The sequence below is a fragment of the Bombina bombina genome, chromosome 6 (assembly GCF_027579735.1).
Source record: "Bombina bombina isolate aBomBom1 chromosome 6, aBomBom1.pri, whole genome shotgun sequence".
Taxonomy (NCBI): domain Eukaryota; kingdom Metazoa; phylum Chordata; class Amphibia; order Anura; family Bombinatoridae; genus Bombina; species Bombina bombina.
In genome coordinates this window covers 413,321,875-413,348,464 of record NC_069504.1, presented here as the reverse complement: position 1 = coordinate 413,348,464, position 26,590 = coordinate 413,321,875, and the positions used below count along the sequence as shown (strand labels likewise).

Sequence of the window (26,590 nt, the reverse complement as noted above, 5' to 3'; positions counted from 1 at the left end):
CATATCCGATGTACCATCACAATGTTCTGAGTTGGGGGTGAGGGATTTGCTGGCTGAGGGAGAGATTTCTGATTCAGGAAAGATGTTCCCTCAGACAGACTTGGATATGACGGCTAATAAATTTAAACTAGAACACCTCCGCTTATTGCTCAGGGAGGTTTTAGCGACTCTGGATGATTGTGACCCTATTGTAGTTCCAGAGAAATTGTGTAAAATGGACAGATTTCTAGAGGTTCCTGCCTACACTGATGTTTTTCCGGTCCTTAAGAGGATTTCGGACATTGTTACTAAGGAGTGGGATAGACTAGGTATTCTGTTCACTCCCCCTCCTACTTTTAAGAAAATGTTTCCCATATCAGACACCATACGGGACTCGTGGCAGACGGTCCCTAAGGTGGAGGGAGCTATTTCTATTCTGGCTAAGCGTACAACTATACCTATTGAGGACAGTTGTGCTTTCAAAGATCATATGGATAAAAAAATTAGCGGGTCTCCTAAAGAAAATATTTGTTCATCAGGGTTTTCTTCTCCAACCTATAGCGTGCTTTGTTCCTGTAACTACTGCAGCTGCTTTTTGGTTTGAGGCTCTGGAGGAGGCTCTTCAGGTTGAGACCCCATTAGATGATATTCTGGATAGAATTAGGGCTCTCAAGCTAGCTAATTCTTTCATTACAGATGCCGCTTTTCAACTGGCTAAATTAGCGGCAAAGAATTCAGGTTTTGCCATTTTAGCGCGTAGAGCGTTATGGCTTAAGTCCTGGTCTGCTGATGTGTCATCAAAGGCTAAGCTTTTAGCCATCCCTTTCAAGGGTAAGACCCTATTCGGGCCTGAACTGAAAGAGATCATTTCAGACATCACTGGAGGGAAAGGCCATGCCCTTCCTCAGGATAAGACCGGACCAAACAAAATCATTTTCGTTCCTTTTCGAAACTTCAAAGGGGGTCCCTCTACCTCTTCCCCTGCTGCAAAGCAAGAGGGGAATTATGCTCAATCCATGTCAGTCTGGAGACCTAACCAGACTTGGAACAAGGGCAAACAGGCCAAGAAGCCTGCTGCTGCCACCAAGACAGCATGAAGGGGTAGCCCCCGATCGGGGACCGGATCTAGTAGGGGGCAGACTTTCTCTCTTTGCTCAGGCTTGGGCAAGAGACGTTCAGGACTCCTGGGCTTTAGAAATCGTAACCCAGGGGTATCTTCTAGATTTCAAAGATTCTCCTCCAAGGGGGAGATTCCATCTTTCTCAATTGTCTGTCTGTAAACCAGACAAAGAGAGGCGTTCTTACGCTGTGTAGAAAACCTATATACCATGGGAGTAATCTGCCCAGTTCCGAAAACAGAACAGGGACAGGGGTTCTACTCCAATCTGTTTGTGGTTCCCAAAAAAAGAGGGAACCTTCAGACCAATTTTAGATCTCAAGATCCTAAACAAATTCCCATCCTTCAAAATGGAGACCATTCGGACTATTTTACCAATGAGGATCAATATATGACCACCGTGGACTTAAAGGATGCGTATTCCTCAGGTTCGCCTTTCTGGACAAGCATTACCAGTTTGTGGCTCTTACCTTCGGGTTGACCACAGCTCCCAGAATTTTCACAAAGGTGCTAGGGTCCCTTCTGGCGGTTCTAAGGCCGCGGGGCATAGCTGTGGCGCCTTATTTGGATGATATCTTAATTCAGGCGTCGACTTACCAACTAGCCGGACATCGTGTTTGGTGGAAGGTGAACGTAAAAAAGAGTTCACTTACCCCTCTCACTAGAGTTCCTTACATGGGAACTCTGATAGATTCGATGGACATGAAAATTTTTCTGATGGAGGTCAGGAAATCAAAGATTTTAACCATCTGCAGAGCTCTTCATTCCATTCCTCGGCCGTCAGTGGCTCAGTGTATGGAGGTAGTCAGACTAATGGTAGCGGCAATGGACATTTGCCACATTTCCGTTTGCTCGCTTGCATCTCAGACCACTGCAACTATGCATGCTCAAACAGTGGAATGGGGATTATGCAGATTTATCTCCTCAGATAAATCTGGATCAAGAGACCAGAGACTCTCTTCTTTGGTGGTTGTCACAGGATCATCTGTCCCAGGGAATGTGTTTCCGCAGGCCAGCATGGGTCATAGTGACTACGGACGCCAGCCTACTGGGCTGGGGTGCAGTTTGGAATTCCCTGAAAGCACAGGGTTTGTGAACTCAGGTGGAGGCTCTCCTCCCGATAAATATTCTAGAACTGAGAGCGATATTCAACGCGCTTCTGGCGTGGCCTCAGCTGGCCAGATTCATAAGATTCTAATTGGACAATATCACGACTGTTACATATATCAATCATCAGGGGGGAACAAAGAGTTCTCTAGCGATGATAGAGGTTACCAAAATAATTAGATGGGCAGAGACTTACTCTTGCCATCTATCAGCAATCTATATCCCAGTAGTGGAGAACTGGAAAGCGGATTTTCTAAGTCGTCAGACTTTTCATCCGGGGGAGTGGGAACTCCATCCGGAGGTGTTTGCACAATTGGTTCAGCAATGGGGCACACCAGAATTGGATCTGATGGCGTCTCGTCAGAAAGCCAAACTTCCTCGTTACGGGTCCAGGTCAAGGGATCCTCAGGCAGTACTGATAGATGCTCTAGCAGTACCCTGGTCGTTCAACCTGGCTTATGTGTTTCCACCATTTCCTCTCCTTCCTCGTTTGATTGCCAGAATCAAACAGGAGAGAGCTTCAGTGATTTTGATAGCACCTGCGTGGCCACGCAGGACTTGGTATGCAGACCTGGTGGACGTGTCATCTCTTCCACCATGGACTCTGCCACTGAGACAGGACCTTCTGATTCAAGGTCCGTTCCAGCATCCAAATCTTGTTTCTCTGTGGCTGACTGCTCGGAGATTGAACACTTGATTTTTTCCAAGCGTGATTTCTCTGAGTCGGTCATAGATACCTTGATTCAGGCTCGAAAGCCTGTCACTAGGAAAATTTATCATAAGATGTTGCGTAAATATCTTTATTGGTGCGAATCCAAAGGCTACTCATGGAGTAAGATCAGGATTCCTAGGATTTTGTCCTTTCTCCAAGAAGGATTGGAGAAGGGGCTATCAGCTAGTTCCTTAAAGGGACAGATATCTGCCTTATCAATTCTACTGCACAAGCGTCTGGCAGATGTTCCAGACGTTCAGTCGTTCTGTCAGGCTTTAGTTAGAATCAAGCCTGTGTTTAAACCTGTTGCTCCGCCATGGAGTTTGAATTTAGTTCTTAAAGTTCTTCAAGGGGTTCCGTTTGAACCTATGCATTCCATAGCTATTAAGCTTATATCTTGGAAAGTTCTGTTTTTATTTGCTATCTCTTCGGCTCGAAGAGTTTCTGAATTATCTGCATTGCAATGCGACTCTCCTTATCTTGTTTTCCATGCTGATGAGGTGGTTTTGCGTACCAAACCTGGATTCCTTCCTAAGGTTGTTACTAATAGGAATATCAATCAGGAAATTGTTGTTCCTTCTCTGTGTCCTAATCCTTCCTCTAAGAAGGAGCGTCTGTTGCACAACTTGGACGTGGTTCCTGCTTTGAAGTTTTACTTGCAAGCAACCAAAGATTTGTAAGGCTGCGACTTTGTCTTCACTTCATACCTTTTCCAAATTTGATACTTTTGCTTCTTCGGAGGCTATTTTTGGGAGAAAAATTCTTCAAGCAGTGGTGCCTTCTGTTTAACCATCTGTCTTGTCCCTCCCGTTCATCCGTGTCCTGTAGCTTTGGTATTGTATCTCACAAGTAAAGGATGAATCCGTGGACTCGTCGTACCTTTATAGAAGAAAAGTAAATTTATGCTTACCTGATAAATTAATTTCTTCTATGGTACGACAAGTCCACGGCCCGCCCTGTCATTTTTTTGACTTTATATTTTTTGATTTTAAACTTCAGTCACCTCTGCACCTTGTAGTTTCTCCTTTTTCTTCCTGTACCTTCGGTCAAATGACTGGGGGGTGGAGCTAAGGGAGGAGCTATATAGACGGCTCTTCTGTGCTGTTCTTTGCCACTTCCTGTTAGCAGGAGGATAATATCCCACAAGTAAAGGATGAATCCGTGAACTCGTCGTACCATAGAAGAAATTAATTTATTGCGTAAGCATAAATTTACTTTTTTAGATACTGGGAACTTAATCATTAATATTTCTATGACTAAGCGCCACTAGGGGGTGCGAAACGCATCAGTACAGCCATCCTTGCATATTGATGCATCTTTTAAACATTTTCTAATATAGTCTTAATATTTGTTTTTTTTTATCCCCTCGAGTGCTCAGATACTTAATCCTTACTTAATCATTAAACTTTACAATCACTTTAAGCATCCATTTTTCTAATTGTATTACACTATATAAATAATATAATACACACCCATTTAAATTTTTTCTTTTTTGTTATACATGTCAAAGGCTGAAGCTTTCCTAAAGGAGTTAAAGGGATATACACAGTATTCTGAAAATGGCCGGACATGGGTCCACAGCACCATTTTCAGAATACTGTGCATATCAAATTGACTATAGTCTCTATTATGTAGACACACACACACACACACACACACACACACATTAAACCATTCATGACAGGGTCATAATGTCTACATCCAATAACATTCCGATATAGACAGATTGAAATCCCGCTATCGTGCACGCGATTGCAAGATTTCAATTATGGGATCGGGTCAGGGGGGCGTCCTAAAGATGCTAGGCATGCCCTCCAGACCGCAATCGCATCCAGGAAGCACTGTTGACACTCGAGCTCATGAAGGGAATGGAAATTGAAGACAGAGGAACATAGTAAATATTTACATTAAAGGGACACTGAACCCAATTATTTTCTTTTGTGATTCAGATAGGGCATGCAATTTTAAGCAACTTTCTAATTTGCTCCCATTCTTCGTTCTCTTGCTATCTTTATTTTGAAAAAGAAGGCATCTAAGCTTTTTATTTGTTTCCGAACTCTGGACAACACTTTTTTTATTGGTGTATGAATTTATCCACCAATCGACAAGAACAACCCAGGTTGTTCACCAAAAATGGGCCGGCATCTAAACTTCTTGCATTTCAAATAAAGATACCAAGAGAATGAAGACAATTTGTTAAAAGGAGTAAATTAGAAAGTTGCCTAAAATTTCATGCTCTATCTGAATCGCAAAAGAGAAAATTTGGGTTCAGTGTCCCTTTTTAATGTGAAAGTAAACTTACCTGGTTTGCGATCCTGAGTAACAGTCTTTGTGCAAAATAAATATGACTTTCATTCATTGTTTTTAGTAAATATAGCTGTAATCAAAGTTATCGCCAGAATTATTAGACTTTTTCAACTCTTCAAAGTCAACCCGTTATTTTCTTATTTTTTTTTTTTACCTCCTGATGACGTTTTTTAAACAGCCAATTAGAAATCTGGCCGTTAAGCGGCCGTGAAACCACGTCATCCGCCTACTTCGTAATCTACGCATGCGCAAATATTTCACCCAACACTTATATCAGGAGCGTGCTTTTGTTTTGCGCATGCGCATTTGTTTTATCTGGCCATAAAATGAAAACGTCATCGGCATTGATAAAACTGTGAGAAAACGTCATTGGCATTGATTAAACTGTGAAACTGTGAATGTTAAACTTTTTAAATTGATGTTAAACTGTGAAGCACATCGCATTATCTAGGCAGTAAATTGACAGACATACCGGATTAGCGCATGTGCAAAAAAATTTGTCATCGTGCATGAGCTTTTGAGTTACGTATAGAGTGGGTGGGAACGCTCTATACGTCAGAGCTCCAACAGATAGGAAGTAAAGGATGGGTGGAGTTCAGATGATAACGGTAGGGAAATTACATATGTTTAAAAAATTACAATAATTGAAAAATGTATTAATATAAAGTTAGCGATTTTAATAGATTAAGGTAGTGGAATAAAATAATCTGTTCAAAAGGGACTAACTTTACTTTCACTTTAAGCGAGAATGGAACAGTGATTTTAACTGACACTGCTTCGTTCTTTCTGCAGACATGCTGCATTTTCTGCGATCATATCTCAGCATGTTCTGCCTTGGGACTAGTTTAGAAAATTTGTGATGTTCAGAACATTTTTGTTACTTCTAGTTGCATATAACTAATTTTTACTGAATAGTTATGTAGCGTGCTCTAAATCAGTGGTCGCCAACCAGTGGTCCATTGACCACTGGTGGTCCACGAGAAGATGTTGGTGGTCCTTGACACTATCAAGCAGGAATTAATCTCCTCTGATGGTGTCGCCTCCATCGCGCAGCAACTCCCTACAGTGCCTGGGTGGACATCAGTAAAAACTGACGGAGGAGTTAAATTATAATCTCCCTACGCACGTTGCGTAGTACTGTGCAACTTGCTTAGCTAGATTGTATTTTTAACTCCTCCTCCTGCCCGGCGCGCTGCTCAGAGAAAGATGCTTCCATTCTAAAGCCAGCAGAGGTTAGTATAGTCTTGGCATGAAATAGTGGAATTAAAGTATATATATATTAAAAAAAAAAAATTTTATTTTCTTATTTCATTTATATTCTTCCCTTTACCTGTCTCTTTGAAGTAGTTTTTCTAATTCCTTCAGATAGACTTACATCAATATTTGTCTTCCTCCTCTCCATCTTTTCTTTTTTTTTTTTTAAATTAAATATTTTTCATTCTATTAATTTTCCCGTGCAAAAAAGCCATTCCACCTGAATTCCAGTAATTGCCATCCAGTGGATCATCCATATCCCACCAGTATTATAGTAATTGCCAGTAACATCAGTCGGGGTTAGCTCACATCCATATTGAGAGCTTTCTGATATAAATTTAATTTATGACTCCAATGTTTGTCCATGATCATAAGTCGTTTTGAATAATTCCTAAATTGTGAGGTAACTTGGAAGTCTTATGGTCCTTTTAAACATTTTATTCTTTTTTTCCCACTTTCTCAAAAGTTGGCACTCACCCTTCATCTGTCATGTGGAAGTATTCTCTTATATACATAATGTAAACTTAGCTATGGTTACACTAGTTATGTACAGTATGTGTGTGTATATACCTATATCTATATCTCTGTATATATACATACATACATTATAGAGGTTTGTACCTTTAAAAAAAAAAAAAAAATCCTGTTAGTGGTCCACGGGATTAAAAATTGTGAGTTTAGTGGTCCCTGAAGCCTGAAAGGTTGGCGACCCCTGCTCTAAATAGTTTTGTTTTTCGTATACTTGATTTTTTCCCCCTTTTTTTTTTTGTTTTGTTTCAAAGAAACAAATGGTTTTGTGGACAAACTTTTTGAAAGCTTACATACAAAGAACTACCTTCCTCCCGAAGAAACGCCAAAAGTCGAGATAAAGCAAGAAAAAGAAGAAAAAGAGGAAACTCCCGAGAGACGGAAAATTGCTGTTGCCACAGAGGGCCAGGTATGAATTTGTATTTATTATTATTATTATTATTATTGGTAGTATTACTATTTTTTTTTTTTTTTTAAAGGGACTGTCTACTTGAAAATGTATATTGTTTAAAAAGATTTAAAGTTTGTCAAAATCACTGAGATAAGGGGACAGTCTACAGAGGTTTAGATACAAGATAATCACAGAGGTAAAAAATATAAATATAACTGTGTTGGTTATGCAAAACTGGGGAATAGGTATTAAAGGGATTATCTATCTTTTTAAACAATACACATTTTCCTTTTAATTTTGATTTCTAAACTGCAGAACATCATTCGGGTTGATCAATTACTTATGTTAAAGGGACACTGAACCCACATTTTTTCTTTCTTTTACAAGATATGACGAGTCCACAGATTTCATCAGATTCCTTACTTATGGGATATCGCCTCCTAGTCAGCAGGAGGAGGCAAAGAGCGCCACAGCAGAGCTGTATATATAGCTCATCCCTTCCCTCCCACTCCAGTCATTCTATTTGCCCGTGTTAGTGATAGGAAGAGGTAAAGTGAGGTGTTTAGATTCTTCAATCAAGAGTTTATTATTTTTAAATAGTACCAGTGTGTGCTATTTTTCTCAGGGCTAGAGCTACAGGCTTTTCAGCAATGGAGACTGGGGAGATTTTCATTCTTTCTGCGACTCCAATTCTGTTTGCTGCCCTGCTGATGGTCTTAGCAGATATTATCTAAGACCCTGTTTGTTCCCACAGATCTGCTGGAGGTGACGAAAAGAACATCTTCACTGTGTGGGACAAGTTCATGCTGCGCTCAGCATTAAGGTATGTACAGTCGTTTTGCTTCTGGGAAAGACTGAGTAACTCAGAACAGACTGGCATTTATTCTCTATACCGGGAAGGGGTTATCAGTTTGCACAGAGATAAATTGTGTGCATGGGTCTACCCTTTTTATTCAATAAACTAAGCTGTACTTTAAGTGGCAGAAGTTTTATATAAGGCCTAATGAGTATTAGCTGGCGGATACTCATAGATTGTGGGCTTGACGCCTAAGAGATTGTGGCTGACCCAGGTGTCCTATCCTTAACTGTTAATAAGCTGATGGCAGGACAGGGTTGTGTTTTTTGCTCGAGGGGGCACATTGGTGGTCACGGTACACTTTATATACAGGTATTTTGATTACCGACATGTCAATTCCCATGCAGTGTCTACTTTCCGGAGTTAGTTTCCGCCCACGACACGTTTTGCACGCTTAGCCGAGCAGTTGATATCCGGATACTTGCGATTGCGGCAGCATATCTAGAGGCTCCGGTGTGGCCTAAGTCAGCTTGTGTTTGTAATCTCACAAGCGGTCTTAGACGCGCCGTTCACGGAGTACTATTGAGTGATCGTGGGGACAGGTAGACGCTGCAGCAGAGCTGTGTCGAGGTGCAAGTGATAAATTTTGTCCCTAAGATGTTATGCATTGTTAGTGTGTACACTTATAGGGGTGATCTACTATAGTGTCCTATAGTGATTCCCTGTTATTGCATTGTTTATTGCCGAGCAGTAAAAACTGTACAGTTTTAATTTTTAAAGACACAGTATACTCGTTTTTCAGCAAATTTTCTCAAAGTTCTTGCTTTTTATTTTTTAATTACAGTACCACGACCAATATTGCTATTGCTTGTTTTTGTCACGGCTGACCTTCACGAAAGTACATGTTCTATGTGTTTATATGCCAATGTGGAAACCCCTATTCCTTTTTGTCCCTCATGTACTGAGGGGGCTTTACAGTTTAAAGAACAAATGTTCTTTAATGCAAATATATCTAAGGATTTTTCTCAGACTGATGAGACTCAGGGTATGCCGCAACTTTCTCCCCAAGCGTCACAGCCTTTAACGCCCGCTCAGGCGACGCCGTGTTCTTCAACTGCGTCCGCTTCATTCACCCTGCAAGATATGGCTGCAGTTATGTCATCCACTCTTTCAGAAGTTTTATCTAAGTTACCAGCTTTACAAGGCAAACGCAGTAGGACAGAGGCCCATGTGGTCCCTGCAACTTCTGATGCTTTGATGGCGATCTCCGATGTACCCTCCCAGGGCTCTGAATTGGGGGGTAGGGAGGCCCTGTCTGAGGGGGAACTGTCTGACTCGGGAAGTGCATTGCCCCCGACTCGGACGTCCTGTCCTTCAGGTTTAAGCTTGAACACCTTCGCCTTTTGCTACGAGAGGTTTTGGTGACTCTGGACGACTGTGACTCTATTGTAGTCCCACCAGAGAAATTGAGTAAGATGGACAGATACTTAGAGGTTCCTTCTTATTCCGATGTTTTTCCGGTTCCTAAGAGTTTCGGAAATTATTGTAAGGGAATGGGAAAGACCGGGTATCCCGTTCTCCCCTTCCCTTATTTTTAAGAGAATGTACCCTATAGCTGACACCGTTCGGGATTCTTGGCAGGCGGTCCCTAAGGTGGAGGGAGCTATCTCTACCCTGGCTAAGCTGCGGCTGTTTTTGGTTTGACGCTCTAGAAGAGTCTCTTAGGACTGAGACTTCTTTGGAGGAAATACAGGATAGAATTAAGGCCCTTAAGCTGGCTAATTCTTTTATTACGGATGCTTCCTTTCAGATCACCAAATTGGCGACTAAGAGTTTGGGATTCTCCATCTTAGCACAAAGAGCCTTATGGTTAAAATCTTGGTCTGCGGATGTGTCCTCTAAATCCAAGCTTTTGGCTATTCCTTTCAAGGGAAAGACCCTATTCGGGCCTGACTTGAAAGAAATAATTTCTGACATTACGGGAGGTAAGGGTCACCTCCTCCCTCAAGATAAGACATCTTAGCAAAGGGGGCGACAGAGTAATTTTCGTTCCTTTCGAAATTTCAAGGGAGTTCCCTCTTCCACTAAACAGGAAGGGAATTATTCACAAGCCAAAGCCACCTGGAGACCAAACCAGTCTTGGAACAAGGGTAAACAACCCAAGAAGCCTGCTGCTGCTACCAAGACAGCATGAAGGGGCGGCCCCCGATCCGGGACCGGATCTAGTAGGGGGCATGCTTTCTCTCTTTGTCCAGGCTTGGATAAGAGACGTTCAGGATCCCTGGACACTAGAAATCGTGTCTCAAGGGTATTAGTTGGAGTTCAAAAATTCCTTCCCCAGAGGAAGGTTTCTACTTTCACGATTGTCTGTAGACCGGTTAAAAAGAGAGGTGTTCTTACGTTGTGTAAAAGACTTCTCCTCAATGGGAGTAATTTGTCCCGTTCCAATACAGGGGCAGGGGTTTTACTCAAATCTTTTTGTTGTTCCCAAAAAAGAGGGAACGTTCCGACCCATTTTAGATCTCAAGAGTCTAAACAAGTTTCTCAGAGTTCCATCCTTCAAGATGGAGACTATTCGGACAATTCTTCCATTGATCCAGGAGGGTCAATATATGACTACCGTGGACTTAAAGGATGCATAGCTTCATATTCCTATCCACAGAGATCATCACAAGTTCCTGAGGTTTGTCTTTACGGACAAAGTTTTTCAGTTCGTGGCCCTTCCTTTAGGTCTGGCCACGGCACCCAGAATTTTCACAAAGGTTCTAGGGTCTCTGCTGGCGGTTCTCAGGCCGCTGGGCATTGCAGTGGCGCCTTATCTGGACGATATTCTGATCCAGGCGTCGTCTTATCAGCTGACAAAGTCTCATACCGACATTGTTCTGTCCTTTCTAAGGACTTACGTGGAAGGTGAATCTGGAAAAGGGTTCCTTTCCTGGGAACTCTAATCGACTCTATCCATGAAAATCTTTTTGACCGAAGTCAGAAAGTTAAAGATTCTAAATACATGTCGATCCCTTCAGTCCAATCCTCGGCTATCAGTGGCTCAGTGCATGGAGGCAATTGGATTGATGGTGGCTGCAATGAACATCATTCTGTTTGCTCGTTTTCATCTCAGACCTCTACAACTGAGCAAGCTCAGACAATGGAATGGAGATTATGCAAATTTGTCTCCTCAAATAGATCTGGATCAGGAGACAAGAGACTCTCTTCTTTGGTGGTTGTCGCCGGATCATCTGTCCCAAGGGACATGCTTCCACAGACCCTCATGGGTGATAGTGACAACGGACGTCAGCCTAATAGGATGGGGTGCAGTCTGGAATTCCCTGAGGGCTCAGGGTGTGTGGACTCGGTCGGAATCTCTACTTCCCATCAATATTCTGGAGTTGAGAGCAATATTCAATGTGCTTCAGGCTTGGCCTCAGTTGGCTTCGGCCAAATTCATCAGATTCCAGTCGGACAATATCATGACTGTGGCTTACATCAATCATCATGGGGGAACAAGGAGTTCCTTAGCGATGACAGAAGTATCCAAGATAATTCAGTGGGCGGAGGCTCACTCTTGTTATCTGTCGGCAATCTACATCCCAGGAGTGGACAACTGGGAAGCAGATTTTTTGAGCAGACAGACGTTTCATCCGGGGGAGTGGGAACTCCATCCGGAGGTCTTTGCCAACCTGATTCTCAGATGGGGCAGGCCGGAGCTGGATCTTCTGGCGTCTCGTCAGAATGCCAAGCTTCCGAGATACGGATCCAGGTCCAGGGATTCTCTGGCCGAACTGATAGATGCCTTGGCAGTGCCTTGGTCGTTCAACCTAGCTTATGTGTTCCCGCCGTTTGCTCTCCTTCCCCGGGTGATTGCTCGAGTCAAACAGGAGAGGGCTTCGGTGATCCTCATTGCTCCTGCGTGGCCTCGCAGGACTTGGTATGCCGATCTGGTGGACATGTCCTCTCTGCCACCGTGGAAGCTTCCATTGAAGCAGGACTTTCTCATTCAGGGACCCTTCCATCATCCGAATCTAATTTTTCTGCAGCTGACTGCTTGGAGATTGAACGCTTGATTTTATTTAAGCGAGGGTTCTCTGATTCGACCATTGATACCTTGATTCTGGCACGTAAGCCTGTTACTAGAAAAGTTTACCATAAGATATGGCGTAAATATCTTTTATAGGTGTGAATCCAAGGGCTACTCATGTAGTAAGGTTAGGATTCCCAGGATTTTATCTTTTCTACAGGAAGGATTGGAGAAAGGGTTGTCAGCAAGTTCCTTAAAGGGACAGATTTCTGCTTTGTCTATTTTGCTACACAAGCGTCTGGCAGATGTTCCAAATGTACAATCTTTTTGTCAGACTCTGTATAGAATCAGGCCCATGTTTAGACCAATTGCTCCTCCTTGGAGTTTGAATTTAGTTCTTAATGTTCTTCAAGGAGTTCAGTTTGAACCTATGCATTCCATAGATATTAAGTTGTTATCTTGGAAAGATTTATTTTTGGTTGCTATTTCTTCTGCTCGCAGAGTTTCTGAGCTTTCGGCATTACAATGTGATTCTCCTTAACTTATTTTTCATTCCGATAAGGTACCAAACCTGGTTTTCTTCCTAAGGTTGTTTCCAACAAAAATATTAATCAGGAAATTTATTTTTCCTTCAGTCCTAATCCTCCTAAGGAGTGTCTGTTTCATAATTTGGATGTAGTCCGTGCCCTGAAGTTTTACTTGCAGGCGGCTAAGGAATTTCGTCAATCATATTCATTATTTGTTGTCTTTTCTGGGAAACGTAGGGGTCAGAAAGCTACGGCTACCTCTTTCTTTTTGGCTGAAGAGTATCATCAGTTTTGCATATGAGACTGCTGGACAGCAGCCTCCGGAAAGAATTACGGTTTATTCCACTAGGGCTTTGGCTTCCTCATGGGCATTTAAAAATGATGCTTCTGTTGAACAGATTTGCAAGGCTGCAACTTGGTCGTCTCTTCACACTTTTTTTCCAAATTTTCCAAATTAGATACTTTTGCCTCGTCCGAGGCTGTTTTTGGGAGAGAGGTTCTTCAAGCAGAGGTGCCTTCCGTTTAGGTTCCTGTATTGTCTTGTCCCTCCCTTTCATCCGTGTCCTATAGCTTTGGTATTGTATCCCATAAGAAAGGATGAAATCCGTGGACTCGTCGTATCTTGTAAAAGGAAATTTATGCTTACCTGATAAATTTATTTCTTTTACGATACAAGTCCACGGCCCACCCTGTCATTTTCTAAGACAGGTCTTTATTTTTGTCAAACTTCAGTCAACTCTGCACCTTGGCTTTTCCTTTCTCTTCCTAACTTCGGTCGAAAGACTGGGTTGGGGGGGAAGGGAGGAGCTATTTATGCAGCTCTGCTGTGGTGCTCTTTGCCTCCTCCTGCTGACCAGGAGGCGATATCCCATAAGTAAGGATGAAATCCGTGGACTCGTCGTATCGTAAAAGAAATACATTTATCAGGTAAGCATAAATTTCCTTTTTGTGATTCAGATAGAGCATGACATTTTAAGCAACTTTCTAATTTACTCCTATTATTAAATGTTCTTTATTCTCTTGGTATCTTTATTTGAAATGCAAGAATGTAAGTTTAGATGCCGGCCCATTTTTTGTGAACATCCTAGGTGGTCCTTGCTGATAGGTGGATAAATTCATCCACCAATCAAAAACTGCTGTCCAGAGTCTGAACCAAGAAAAAAGCTTATATGCCTTATTTTTCATATAAAGATAGCAAGAGAAAAATTGATAATAGGAGTAAACTAGAAAGTTGCTTAAAATTGCATGCTCTATCTGAATCACAAAAGAAACATTTTGGATTCAGTGTCCCTTTAACAGTATATTGAAATTATTACTATTTTATTTATTTTTTTGCCTAGTAGGTCTAATAATTTTGCTGTTTTTTGTATCTGCACATTCTCAGCATCACTGCTTTCAATGTTTAGAATGTCCCTTAAAGAGACAGTGAAGTCAAAATTAAATTGTTACAATTTAAAAAAGAAAAAATCTTTGCAGTTTACTTCTATGATCAAATTTGCTTCATTTTCTTGGTGTTCTTTGTTTATGAGCAGGCTAAGAAGCAGCAGTGCACTTTTGGGGTCTAGCTCAATATATGGGGTGAGCCAATGACGAGTAATATGCTTGAAGCTGGCAATCACTAGATAGTTCCCAGTTGTACATTGCGTCCCCTGAGCCTACCTAGATTTGATTATTAACAAAGGATAACAAGAGATTGTTAACTGAAGCTAATTGAAATGTTTTAAACAGTTTAATTTAGGTTCCATCACCCTTTAAAGGGACAGTCTAGTAAAAATTAAACTTTCATTATTCAGATAGGACTTGTAATTTTTTTTTTTTTACATCTTTTATTTATTATCAGCAGGGATAACATTAGATTTCATAGTAACAAAGAGTTCATAACATAATATTTTTCTAAAAGGATAACATATGATAAGATATTAATTTCATATCAAATACATCAATTCGATAAATCAATAAGAAAGACAAAAAAAAAAAATTTCTAATCTTGAACCGTTGATATGAGTTACTACTTAGTTCAATCTGACTAGATATAAGTCTGCTGGATTTTCCTTTTAAAATAACAAAAATAAACCAGAGAGATAATATTCCTGGAATGGATTAACTTAACTATTTCTTGTGTTAGATTGTTTGCTTTCCTTTTTCTTTTTCTCTTTTTCTCCTTTTACTTTTGAATGTATCAAATTATGTCCAGAGCTGAGGGGGAGAGGGAAGGGAAGGGGGAAACAAAAAAAAAAAAAAAAAAAAAAAGAGCTGTTTGTTGTTCAGATAAGATAAGTTAAGTTACCATATGTCTAATAACACAATTTCGGTATTCCGAAATGGATAGATTAGAGTATCAATCTCGCTAGGGGGGAATATCCTAATAAATCTTGACCACTTTCGAAAAAAGCTAGTTATCTCTTGCTCCGAATTCAAGTTCGTTGCTAGTTGTTCAACTATACATTGTTTCCTAAGATAGTTTTTAATCTCTGTTATTGATGGTATAATATTGTGCTTCCAGTCCTTAAATAACAAATTTCTAGCTGCTAAAATGATTAGATTTATTATTCTTACTTCTTTTAAAGTTGGACTCTTATCTTTCAAGAAAATTATATCTATGCCTGTAAGCTTTAGAGGAGTTATTTTTAAGACTTTTTCTATCCAAAATTCTATTTTGAGCCAGAGTTGTTGCAGTTTAGGGCAAGACCATAATACATGAATTATGTCGGCCGCTGGTAATCTACATTTGGGGCAGCTATTAAAGTTTGTATTATGCCATTTATAACCTTTATCTGGGGAATAGTATGTTAAGTGTATGAGTTTCACATGGGACTCCCTCCAAGTCTCAGCTATTGTGGTCTCAAAAAGTAAGACTATAGAACGTAAAACCTGCTTCTTATGATCAATATTAATCATAAAGAGGTTTGTCCATTTTTGAGCTATTTGTTTGACGCACTCTTCACCCTTAAACCCTACCATATATGTGTACCATGAAGAGATAGAGGTAAGTCCGGCTTTAATCAGAACTGGCCAATTCCCTAACCTACCCCATGTCCAGTTCCACTGGAACTTATGAATTAATTGCGTTACGTAGTGTCTAACTTGCAGATATGTAAAAAAGTCATGATTATCCAAGCTATATTCTTGTTTTAAGTCTTCAAAGGATTTAATGTTCCCCGTCTCAAAATTAACCACTTGTCGTGCATAGTATATTCCCTGCCTCTTCCATTTCATCAGAATGGGTGAAGAAGTTCCTTCTTGGAATTCTGGATTACCAATAAGGGTTTGATGTTTAGGTATATCTGTGTTAATTCCAACTTTTGCTCCAATCTTTTTCCACGCCTTAATGATTATAAAGATTGTTTTAAACTTCTTTACTTGTTTAGGAATAGAGTTATAAGACAAGTGCAGCAAAGATAGTGGAATTAGAGGGAATATTATGTTTGCCTCAAGATCATTGTCTGTGAAATAATCTGCTTCTGCTATCCAGTCAGAAGCTATACGACCTAGAAAAACAAGATTATAGGAATGCAGATCAGAGAGTGCCAGTCCGGCATATTGTTTAGGGAAGGCTAGTTTTTGAAGTGAAATTCTAGGTTTTTTTGAATACCATATAAAACTTCTAAGAGTAGAATTAAATTTCTTTATATCATATATTTTAATCAGAACAGGAAGGTTCTGCAAGATATAGAGAATCTTAGGAAGGATAGTCATTTTGTAAAGAGCTATTCGCCCTGAGATGGAGAGTGGCAGATGTTGCCAATTCTTCATATAGCTCAGAGCTTGTTTTAATATAGGAGATATATTTAGAGAGTACCAATCTTTAGGATTATCTGATATTATGATTCCTAGATACCTAAAGGAACTTGTAACTAGTTTGTAAGGATGTTTTGTGCAGGAATCTTTCATTTTCCTCAGCCACAATAGTTCAGACTTTGTGTTGTTTATTTTATATCCTGAGCATCGACCGTATAAATCTACTATTTTATTAAATTTGGGAATATTTGACGATGTGTTTGAGATATATAGTAGCAGGTCATCGGCATATAGGGAGACCTTCACCTCTTTTTTATGAATTTTTATTCCCTCAATCTGATGTCTAACTTTCAGTGCAAGTGGTTCAATTGCTAGGTTGAATAATAGAGGTGAAAGAGGACATCCTTGACGGGTTCCTCTTTCCATTCTAATTGTATCTGATACATGCCCATTAATAACTAGACTCGTGGATGAATATAAACATATATTTTCCACCAGTTTATAAAATTTGTTATCAATTCCAAAGCGTTGTACGGCATCTAATAAGAACTCATGATTAACACGATCAAATGCCTTTTCGGCGTCTACCGCTAATATTGCGGCATCAGACTGTTCTTTCAATGTACTCTCTTTGACATTCTTAAAGTAGTCAATAATTAGAAGTAATTGCCTAATTTTTGCTGCTGAACTGCGGTTGCGAATAAAGCCCACTTGGTCTTTATGAATGACATCTGCTATCCCCTCTTGTAATCTTGCTGCTAAAATTGATGTGAATATCTTATAATCTGAGTTTAACAGTGCTATTGGTCTATATGAGTCCCTGTTCACTGGATCTTTCCCAGGTTTAAGTAGAAAGATAGTATTAGATTCTAAAAATGTATTTGGTATTTGGACCTCGCCTGAGAAATATTGGTTAAAGATATATTATAGAGTCTGGAAGACCTATATTTCTTGGTGTCTTTCTCATCATTTTTCTTGGCATTTTTTTAGAATACCGAGAATTTTACAGTTTCTTTAGGATGGTTTAGATAAGGGTTTGTCCGCAAGTTCCTTGAAAGGTCAAATCTCTGCTCTTTCTGTTCTTTTTCACAGAAAGATTGCTATTCTTCCTGATATTCATTGTTTTGTACAAGCTTTGGTTCGTATAAAACCTGTCATTAAGTCAATTTCTCCTCCTTGGAGTTTGAATTTGGTTCTGGGGGCTCTTCAAGCTCCTCCGTTTGAACCTATGCATTCATTGGACATTAAATTACTTTCTTGGAAAGTTTTGTTCCTTTTTGCAATCTCTTCTGCCAGAAGAGTTTCTGAATTATCTGCTCTTTCTTGTGAGTCTCCTTTTCTGATTTTTCATCAGGATAAGGCGGTGTTGCGAACTTCTTTTGAATTTTTACCTAAAGTTGTGAATTCCAACAACATTAGTAGAGAAATTGTGGTTCCTTCATTATGTCCTAATCCTAAGAATTCTAAGGAGAAATCGTTGCATTCTTTGGATGTTGTTAGAGCTTTGAAATATTATGTTGAAGCTACTAAGTCTTTCCGAAAGACTTCTAGTTTATTTGTTATCTTTTCCGGTTCTAGAAAAGGCCAGAAAGCTTCTGCCATTTCTTTGGCATCTTGGTTGAAATCTTTAATTCATCTTGCCTATGTTGAGTCGGGTAAAACTCCGCCTCAGAGGATCACAGCTCATTCTACTAGGTCAGTTTCTACTTCCTGGGCGTTTAGGAATGAAGCTTCGATTGATCAGATTTGCAAAGCAGCAACTTGGTCCTCTTTGCATACTTTTACTAAATTCTACCATTTTGTTGTATTTTCTTCTTCTGAAGCAGTTTTTGGTAGAAAAGTACTTCAGGCAGCGGTTTCAGTTTGAATCTTCTGCTTATGTTTTTCATTAAACTTTATTTTGGGTGTGGATAATTTTCAGCAGGAATTGGCTGTCTTTATTTTATCCCTCCCTCTCTAGTGACTCTTGTGTGGAAAGATCCACATCTTGGGTAGTCATTATCCCATACGTCACTAGCTCATGGACTCTTGCTAATTACATGAAAGAAAACATAATTTATGTAAGAACTTACCTGATAAATTCATTTCTTTCATATTAGCAAGAGTCCATGAGGCCCGCCCTTTTTTTGTGGTTGTTATGATTTTTGTATAAAGCACAATTATTCCAATTCCTTATTTTATATGCTTTCGCACTTTTTTATCACCCCACTTCTTGGCTATTCGTTAAACTGAATTGTGGGTGTGGTGAGGGGTGTATTTATAGGCATTTTGAGGTTTGGGAAACTTTGCCCCTCCTGGTAGGAATGTATATCCCATACGTCACTAGCTCATGGACTCTTGCTAATATGAAAGAAATGAATTTATCAGGTAAGTTCTTACATAAATTATGTTTTTTCATACGGATAAGGTAGTCCTGCGTACCAAACCTGGGTTCTTACCTAAGGTGGTATCTAACAAGAATATCAATCAAGAGATTGTTGTTCCATCCTTGTGTTACACAATCTGGACGTGGTCCGTGCTTTAAAGATTTTCGTCAAACATCTGCTTTGTTTGTTGTCTACTCTGGACAGAGGAGAGGTCAAAAGGCTTCGGCAACCTCTTTTTCTTTTTGACTAAGAAGCTTAATCCGCTTAGCCTATGAGACTGATGGACAGCAGCCTCCTGAAAGGATTACAGCTCATTCCACTAGAGCTGTGGCTTCCACTTGGGCCTTTTGAAAATGAGGCTTCTTTTGATCAGATTTGCAAGGCGACGACTTGGTCTTCGCTTTATATTTTTTAAAAATTTTACAAATTTGATACTTTTGCTTCTTCGGAGGCTATATTTGGGAGAAAGGTTTTACAGGCAGTGGTACCTTCCGTTTAAGTTCCTGCCTTGTCCCTCCCTTCATCCGTGTACTTTAGCTTTGGTATTGGTATCCCACAAGTAATGGATGATCCGTGGACTGGATACACCTTACAAGAGAAAACACAATTTATGCTTACCTGATAAATTTATTTCTCTTCTGGTGTATCCAGTCCACGGCCCGCCCTGTCATTTTAAGGCAGGTAATTTTTAAATTTAAACTACAGTAACCACTGCACCCTATGGTTCCTCCTTTCTCGGCTTGTTTTCGGTCGAATGACTGGCTATGACAGTTAGGGGAGGAGCTATATTACAGCTCTGCTGTGGGTGTCCTCTTGCAACTTCCTGTTGGGAATGAGAATATCCCACAAGTAATGGATGATCCGTGGACTGGATACACCACAAGAGAAATAAATTTATCAGGTAAGCATAAATTGTGTTTTCTCTGCAGCTGACTACTTGGAGATTGAACGCTTGATTCTATCTAAGCGAGGATTCTCTGATTCGGTCATCGATACTTTGATACAGGCTCGAAAGCCGGGCACTAGAAAAATCTATCATAAGATATTGTGTAAATATCTTTATTGGTGTGAATCCAAGGGTTACTCATGGAGTAAAGTTAGGATTCCCAGGATTCTGTCTGTTCTCCAAGAAGGCTTGGAGAAAGGGTTATCAGCAAGTTCCTTAAAGGGACAAATTTCTGCTTTGTCAGTTTTGCTTCATAAACGTTTGGCAGATGTTCAGTGTCTTTGTCAGGCTCTACCTAGAATTAAGCCTGTATTTAGACCAATTACTCCTCCCTGGAGTTTGAATTTAGTTCTTCGAGTTCTTCAAGGGGTTCCTTTCTCCAACATAGGTGTGTCCGGTCCACGGCGTCATCCTTACTTGTGGGATATTCTCTTCCCCAACAGGAAATGGCAAAGAGCCCAGCAAAGCTGGTCACATGATCCCTCCTAGGCTCCGCCTACCCCAGTCATTCTCTTTGCCGTTGTACAGGCAACATCTCCACGGAGATGGCTTAGAGTTTTTTAGTGTTTAACTATTCATTTAAATAAATGTGATTTATGTGATAATGACAATGATGCCCAAGATGATTCCTCAAGTGAGATGAAGATTTCTGTTTGTATGAGGAAAATGATTTTAGCAACCGTAACTAAAATCCATGGCTGTTCCACACAGGACTGTTGAGAGCAATTAACTTCAGTTGGGGGAACAGTGTGCAGTCTCTTGCTGCTTGAGGTATGACACATTCTAACAAGACGATGTAATGCTGGAAGCTGTCATTTTCCCTATGGGATCCGGTAAGCCATGTTTATTACGATCATAAATAAGGGCTTCACAAGGGCTTATTAAGACTGTAGACTGTTTCTGGGCTAAATCGATTCATTATTAACACATATTTAGCCTTGAGGAATCATTTTATCTGGGTATTTTGATATAATAATATCGGCAGGCACTGTATTAGACACCTTATTCCTTAGGGGCTTTCCCAAAGCTTAAGCAGAGCCTCATTTTCGCGCCGGTGTGGCGCACTTGTTTTTGAGAGGCATGGCATGCAGTCGCATGTGAGAGGAGCTCTGATACTTAGAAAAGACTTCTGAAGGCGTCATTTGGTATCGTATTCCCCTTTGGGCTTGGTTGGGTCTCAGCAAAGCAGATACCAGGGACTGTAAAGGGGTTAAAGTTTAAAACGGCTCCGGTTCCGTTATTTTAAGGGTTAAAGCTTCCAAATTTGGTGTGCAATACTTTTAAGGCTTTAAGACACTGTGGTGAAAATTTGGTGAATTTTGAACAATTCCTTCATGTTTTTTCGCAATTGCAGTAATAAAGTGTGTTCAGTTTAAAATTTAAAGTGACAGTAACGGTTTTATTTTAAAACGTTTTTGTACTTTGTTATCAAGTGAGGGGAGTAAGCATGGTACTGCATCATTCCCTCCTTCGTCTACACGAGTCTTGCCCACTCAGGAGGCCCCTAGTACATCTAGCGCGCCAATACTCCTTACTATGCAACAATTAACGGCTGTAATGGATAATTCTGTCAAAAACATTTTAGCCAAAATGAACCCTTGTCAGCGTAAGCGTGGCTGCTCTGTTTTAGATACTGAAGAGCATGACGACGCTGATATTAATATCTCTGAAGGGCCCCTAACCCAGTCTGATGGGGCCAGGGAGGTTTTGTCTGAGGGAGAAATTACTGATTCAGGGAACATTTCTCAACAGGCTGAACCTGATGTGATTGCATTTAAATTTAAGTTGGAACATCTCCGCATTCTGCTTAAGGAGGTATTATCCACTCTGGATGATTGTGAAAAGTTGGTCATCCCAGAGAAACTATGTAAAATGGACAAGTTCCTAGAGGTGCCGGGGCTCCCAGAAGCTTTTCCTATACCCAAGCGGGTGGCGGACATTGTTAATAAAGAATGGGAAAGGCCCGGTATTCCTTTCGTCCCTCCCCCCATATTTAAAAAATTGTTTCCTATGGTCGACCCCAGAAAGGACTTATGGCAGACAGTCCCCAAGGTCGAGGGAGCGGTTTCCACTTTAAACAAATGCACCACTATACCCATAGAGGATAGTTGTGCTTTCAAAGATCCTATGGATAAAAAATTAGAAGGTTTGCTTAAAAAGATGTTTGTTCAGCAGGGTTACCTTCTACAACCAATTTCATGCATTGTCCCTGTCGCTACAGCCGCATGTTTCTGGTTCGATGAGCTGGTAAAGACGCTCGATAGTGATTCTCCTCCTTATGAGGAGATTATGGACAGAATCAATGCTCTCAAATTGGCTAATTCTTTCACCCTGGACGCCACTTTGCAATTGGCTAGGTTAGCGGCTAAGAATTCTGGGTTTGCTATTGTGGCGCGCAGAGCGCTTTGGTTGAAATCTTGGTCGGCCGATGCGTCTTCCAAGAACAAGCTACTAAACATTCCTTTCAAGGGGAAAACGCTGTTTGGCCCTGACTTGAAAGAGATTATCTCTGATATCACTGGGGGTAAGGGCCACGCCCTTCCTCAGGATCGGCCTTTCAAGGCAAAAAATAGACCTAATTTTCGTCCCTTTCGTAAAAACGGACCAGCCCAAAGTGCTACGTCCTCTAAGCAAGAGGGTAATACTTCTCAAGCCAAGCCAGCTTGGAGACCAATGCAAGGCTGGAACAAGGGAAAGCAGGCCAAGAAACCTGCCACTGCTACCAAGACAGCATGAAATGTTGGCCCCCGATCCGGGACCGGATCTGGTGGGGGGCAGACTCTCTCTCTTCGCTCAGGCTTGGGCAAGAGATGTTCTGGATCCTTGGGCGCTAGAAATAGTCTCCCAAGGTTATCTTCTGGAATTCAAGGGACTTCCCCCAAGGGGGAGGTTCCACAGGTCTCAGTTGTCTTCAGACCACATAAAAAGACAGGCGTTCTTACATTGTGTAGAAGACCTGTTAAAAATGGGAGTGATTCATCCAGTTCCATTAAGAGAACAAGGGATGGGGTTCTACTCCAATCTGTTCATAGTTCCCAAAAAAGAGGGAACGTTCAGACCAATCTTAGATCTCAAGATCTTAAACAAGTTTCTCAAGGTTCCATCGTTCAAGATGGAAACCATTCGAACTATTCTTCCTTCCATCCAGGAAGGTCAATTCATGACCACGGTGGATTTAAAGGATGCGTATCTACATATTCCTATCCACAAGGAACATCATCGGTTCCTAAGGTTCGCATTCCTGGACAAACATTACCAGTTCGTGGCGCTTCCTTTCGGATTAGCCACTGCTCCAAGGATTTTCACAAAGGTACTAGGGTCCCTTCTAGCTGTGCTACGACCAAGGGGCGTTGCGGTAGTACCTTACTTGGACGACATTCTGATTCAAGCGTCGTCCCTTCCTCAAGCAAAGGCTCACACGGACATCGTCCTGGCCTTTCTCAGATCTCACGGATGGAAAGTGAACGTGGAAAAGAGTTCTCTATCCCCGTCAACAAGGGTTCCCTTCTTGGGAACAATTATAGACTCCTTAGAAATGAGGATTTTTCTGACAGAGGTCAGAAAAACAAAACTTCTAGACTCTTGTCGGATACTTCATTCCGTTCCTCTTCCTTCCATAGCTCAGTGCATGGAAGTGATCGGGTTGATGGTAGCGGCAATGGACATAGTTCCTTTTGCGCGCATTCATCTAAGACCATTACAACTGTGCATGCTCAGTCAGTGGAATGGGGACTATACAGACTTGTCTCCGAAGATACAAGTAAATCAGAGGACCAGAGACTCACTCCGTTGGTGGCTGTCCCTGGACAACCTGTCACAAGGGATGACATTCCGCAGACCAGAGTGGGTCATTGTCACGACCGACGCCAGTCTGATGGGCTGGGGCGCGGTCTGGGGATCCCTGAAAGCTCAGGGTCTTTGGTCTCGGGAAGAATCTCTTCTACCGATAAATATTCTGGAACTGAGAGCGATATTCAATGCTCTCAAGGCTTGGCCTCAGCTAGCGAGGACCAAGTTCATACGGTTTCAATCAGACAACATGACAACTGTTGCGTACATCAACCATCAGGGGGGAACAAGGAGTTCCCTAGCGATGGAAGAAGTGACCAAAATCATTCTATGGGCGGAGTCTCACTCCTGCCACCTGTCTGCTATCCACATCCCAGGAGTGGAAAATTGGGAAGCGGATTTTCTGAGTCGTCAGACATTGCATCCGGGGGAGTGGGAACTCCATCCGGAAATCTTTGCCCAAGTCACTCACCTGTGGGGCATTCCAGACATGGATCTGATGGCCTCTCGTCAGAACTTCAAAGTTCCTTGCTACGGGGCCAGATCCAGGGATCCCAAGGCGGCTCTAGTGGATGCACTAGTAGCACCTTGGACCTTCAAACTAGCTTATGTGTTCCCGCCATTTCCTCTCATCCCCAGGCTGGTAGCCAGGATCAATCAGGAGAGGGCGTCGGTGATCTTGATAGCTCCTGCGTGGCCACGCAGGACTTGGTATGCAGATCTGGTGAATATGTCATCGGCTCCACCTTGGAAGCTACCTTTGAGACGAGACCTTCTTGTTCAGGGTCCGTTCGAACATCCGAATCTGGTTTCACTCCAGCTGACTGCTTGGAGATTGAACGCTTGATTTTATCGAAGCGAGGATTCTCAGATTCTGTTATCGATACTCTTGTTCAGGCCAGAAAGCCTGTAACTAGAAAGATTTACCACAAAATTTGGAAAAAATATATCTGTTGGTGTGAATCTAAAGGATTCCCTTGGGACAAGGTTAAGATTCCTAGGATTCTATCCTTCCTTCAAGAAGGATTGGAAAAAGGATTATCTGCAAGTTCCCTGAAGGGACAGATTTCTGCCTTGTCGGTGTTACTTCACAAAAAGCTGGCAGCTGTGCCAGATGTTCAAGCCTTTGTTCAGGCTCTGGTTAGAATCAAGCCTGTTTACAAACCTTTGACTCCTCCTTGGAGTCTCAATTTAGTTCTTTCAGTTCTTCAGGGGGTTCCGTTTGAACCCTTACATTCCGTTGATATTAAGTTATTATCTTGGAAAGTTTTGTTTTTAGTTGCAATTTCTTCTGCTAGAAGAGTTTCAGAATTATCTGCTCTGCAGTGTTCTCCTCCTTATCTGGTGTTCCATGCAGATAAGGTGGTTTTACGTACTAAACCTGGTTTTCTTCCAAAAGTTGTTTCTAACAAAAACATTAACCAGGAGATTATCGTACCTTCTCTGTGTCCGAAACCAGTTTCAAAGAAGGAACGTTTGTTGCACAATTTGGATGTTGTTCGCGCTCTAAAATTCTATTTAGATGCTACAAAGGATTTTAGACAAACATCTTCCTTGTTTGTTGTTTATTCAGGTAAAAGGAGAGGTCAAAAAGCAACTTCTACCTCTCTCTCTTTTTGGATTAAAAGCATCATCAGATTGGCTTACGAGACTGCCGGACGGCAGCCTCCCGAAAGAATCACAGCTCATTCCACTAGGGCTGTGGCTTCCACATGGGCCTTCAAGAACGAGGCTTCTGTTGATCAGATATGTAGGGCAGCGACTTGGTCTTCACTGCACACTTTTACCAAATTTTACAAGTTTGATACTTTTGCTTCTTCTGAGGCTATTTTTGGGAGAAAGGTTTTGCAAGCCGTGGTGCCTTCCATTTAGGTGACCTGATTTGCTCCCTCCCTTCATCCGTGTCCTAAAGCTTTGGTATTGGTTCCCACAAGTAAGGATGACGCCGTGGACCGGACACACCTATGTTGGAGAAAACAGAATTTATGTTTACCTGATAAATTTCTTTCTCCAACGGTGTGTCCGGTCCACGGCCCGCCCTGGTTTTTTAATCAGGTCTGATAATTTATTTTCTTTAACTACAGTCACCTCGGTACCATATGGTTTCTCCTATGCAAATATTCCTCCTTAACGTCGATCGAATGACTGGGGTAGGCGGAGCCTAGGAGGGATCATGTGACCAGCTTTGCTGGGCTCTTTGCCATTTCCTGTTGGGGAAGAGAATATCCCACAAGTAAGGATGACGCCGTGGACCGGACACACCGTTGGAGAAAGAAATTTATCAGGTAAACATAAATTCTGTTTTTGAACCCATGCATTCCATAGATATTAAGTTGTTATCTTGGAAAGTTCTGTTTTTAGTTGCTATTTCTTCTGCTCAAAGAGTTTCTGAGCTTTCAGCGTTACAATGTGATTCGCCTTATCTTATATTTCATTCTGATAAGGTGGTTTTACATACTAAACCTGGATTTCTTCCTAAGGTTGTTTCAAATAAGAATATTAATTAGGAAATTGTTGTTCCTTCCTTGTGTCCTAATCCTCCTCCTAAGAAGGAGCATCTGTTATATAACTTGGACGTGGTCTGTGCCTTGAAGTTTTACTTGCAGGCGACTAAGGATTTCCATCAATCATCTTCATTATCCATTTTTTATTCTGGAAAGCGTAGGGGTCAGAAAGCTACGGCTACCTCCTTTTTTTTTTTTTTTGGCTGAGGAGTATCATCCGCCTAGCATATGAGACTGCTGGACAGCAGCCTCCTGAAATAATTATGGCTCATTCTACTAGGGCTGTTGCTTCCACATGGGCCTTTAAAAACGATGTTTCTGCTGAACAGATTTGTAAGGCTGCACTTTTTCCAAATTTTACAAATTTGATACTTTTGCTTCTTCTGAGGCTATTTTGGGAGAAAAGTTCTTCAAGCAGTGGTGCCTTTCGTTTAGGTCTCTGTCTTGTCCCTCCCTTTCATCCGTGTCCTGTAGCTTTGGTATTGTATCCCACAAGTAAGGATGAAATCCGTGG

General features: G+C 41.3%; 1 protein-coding gene across 1 annotated transcript in view; it reads left to right on the top strand.

Moving 5' to 3' along the window:
• RBM27 (RNA binding motif protein 27) overlaps positions 1–26,590 on the top strand; it is a 647,841-nt gene that overhangs the window by 20,359 nt on the left and 600,892 nt on the right. Inside the window, exons 3-5 of the mRNA XM_053719279.1 lie at positions 7,259–7,413; positions 7,711–7,739; positions 8,150–8,218. Coding sequence (XP_053575254.1) covers positions 7,259–7,413; positions 7,711–7,739; positions 8,150–8,218 — 253 coding nt within the window. The remainder of the gene's footprint in view (positions 1–7,258; positions 7,414–7,710; positions 7,740–8,149; positions 8,219–26,590) is intronic.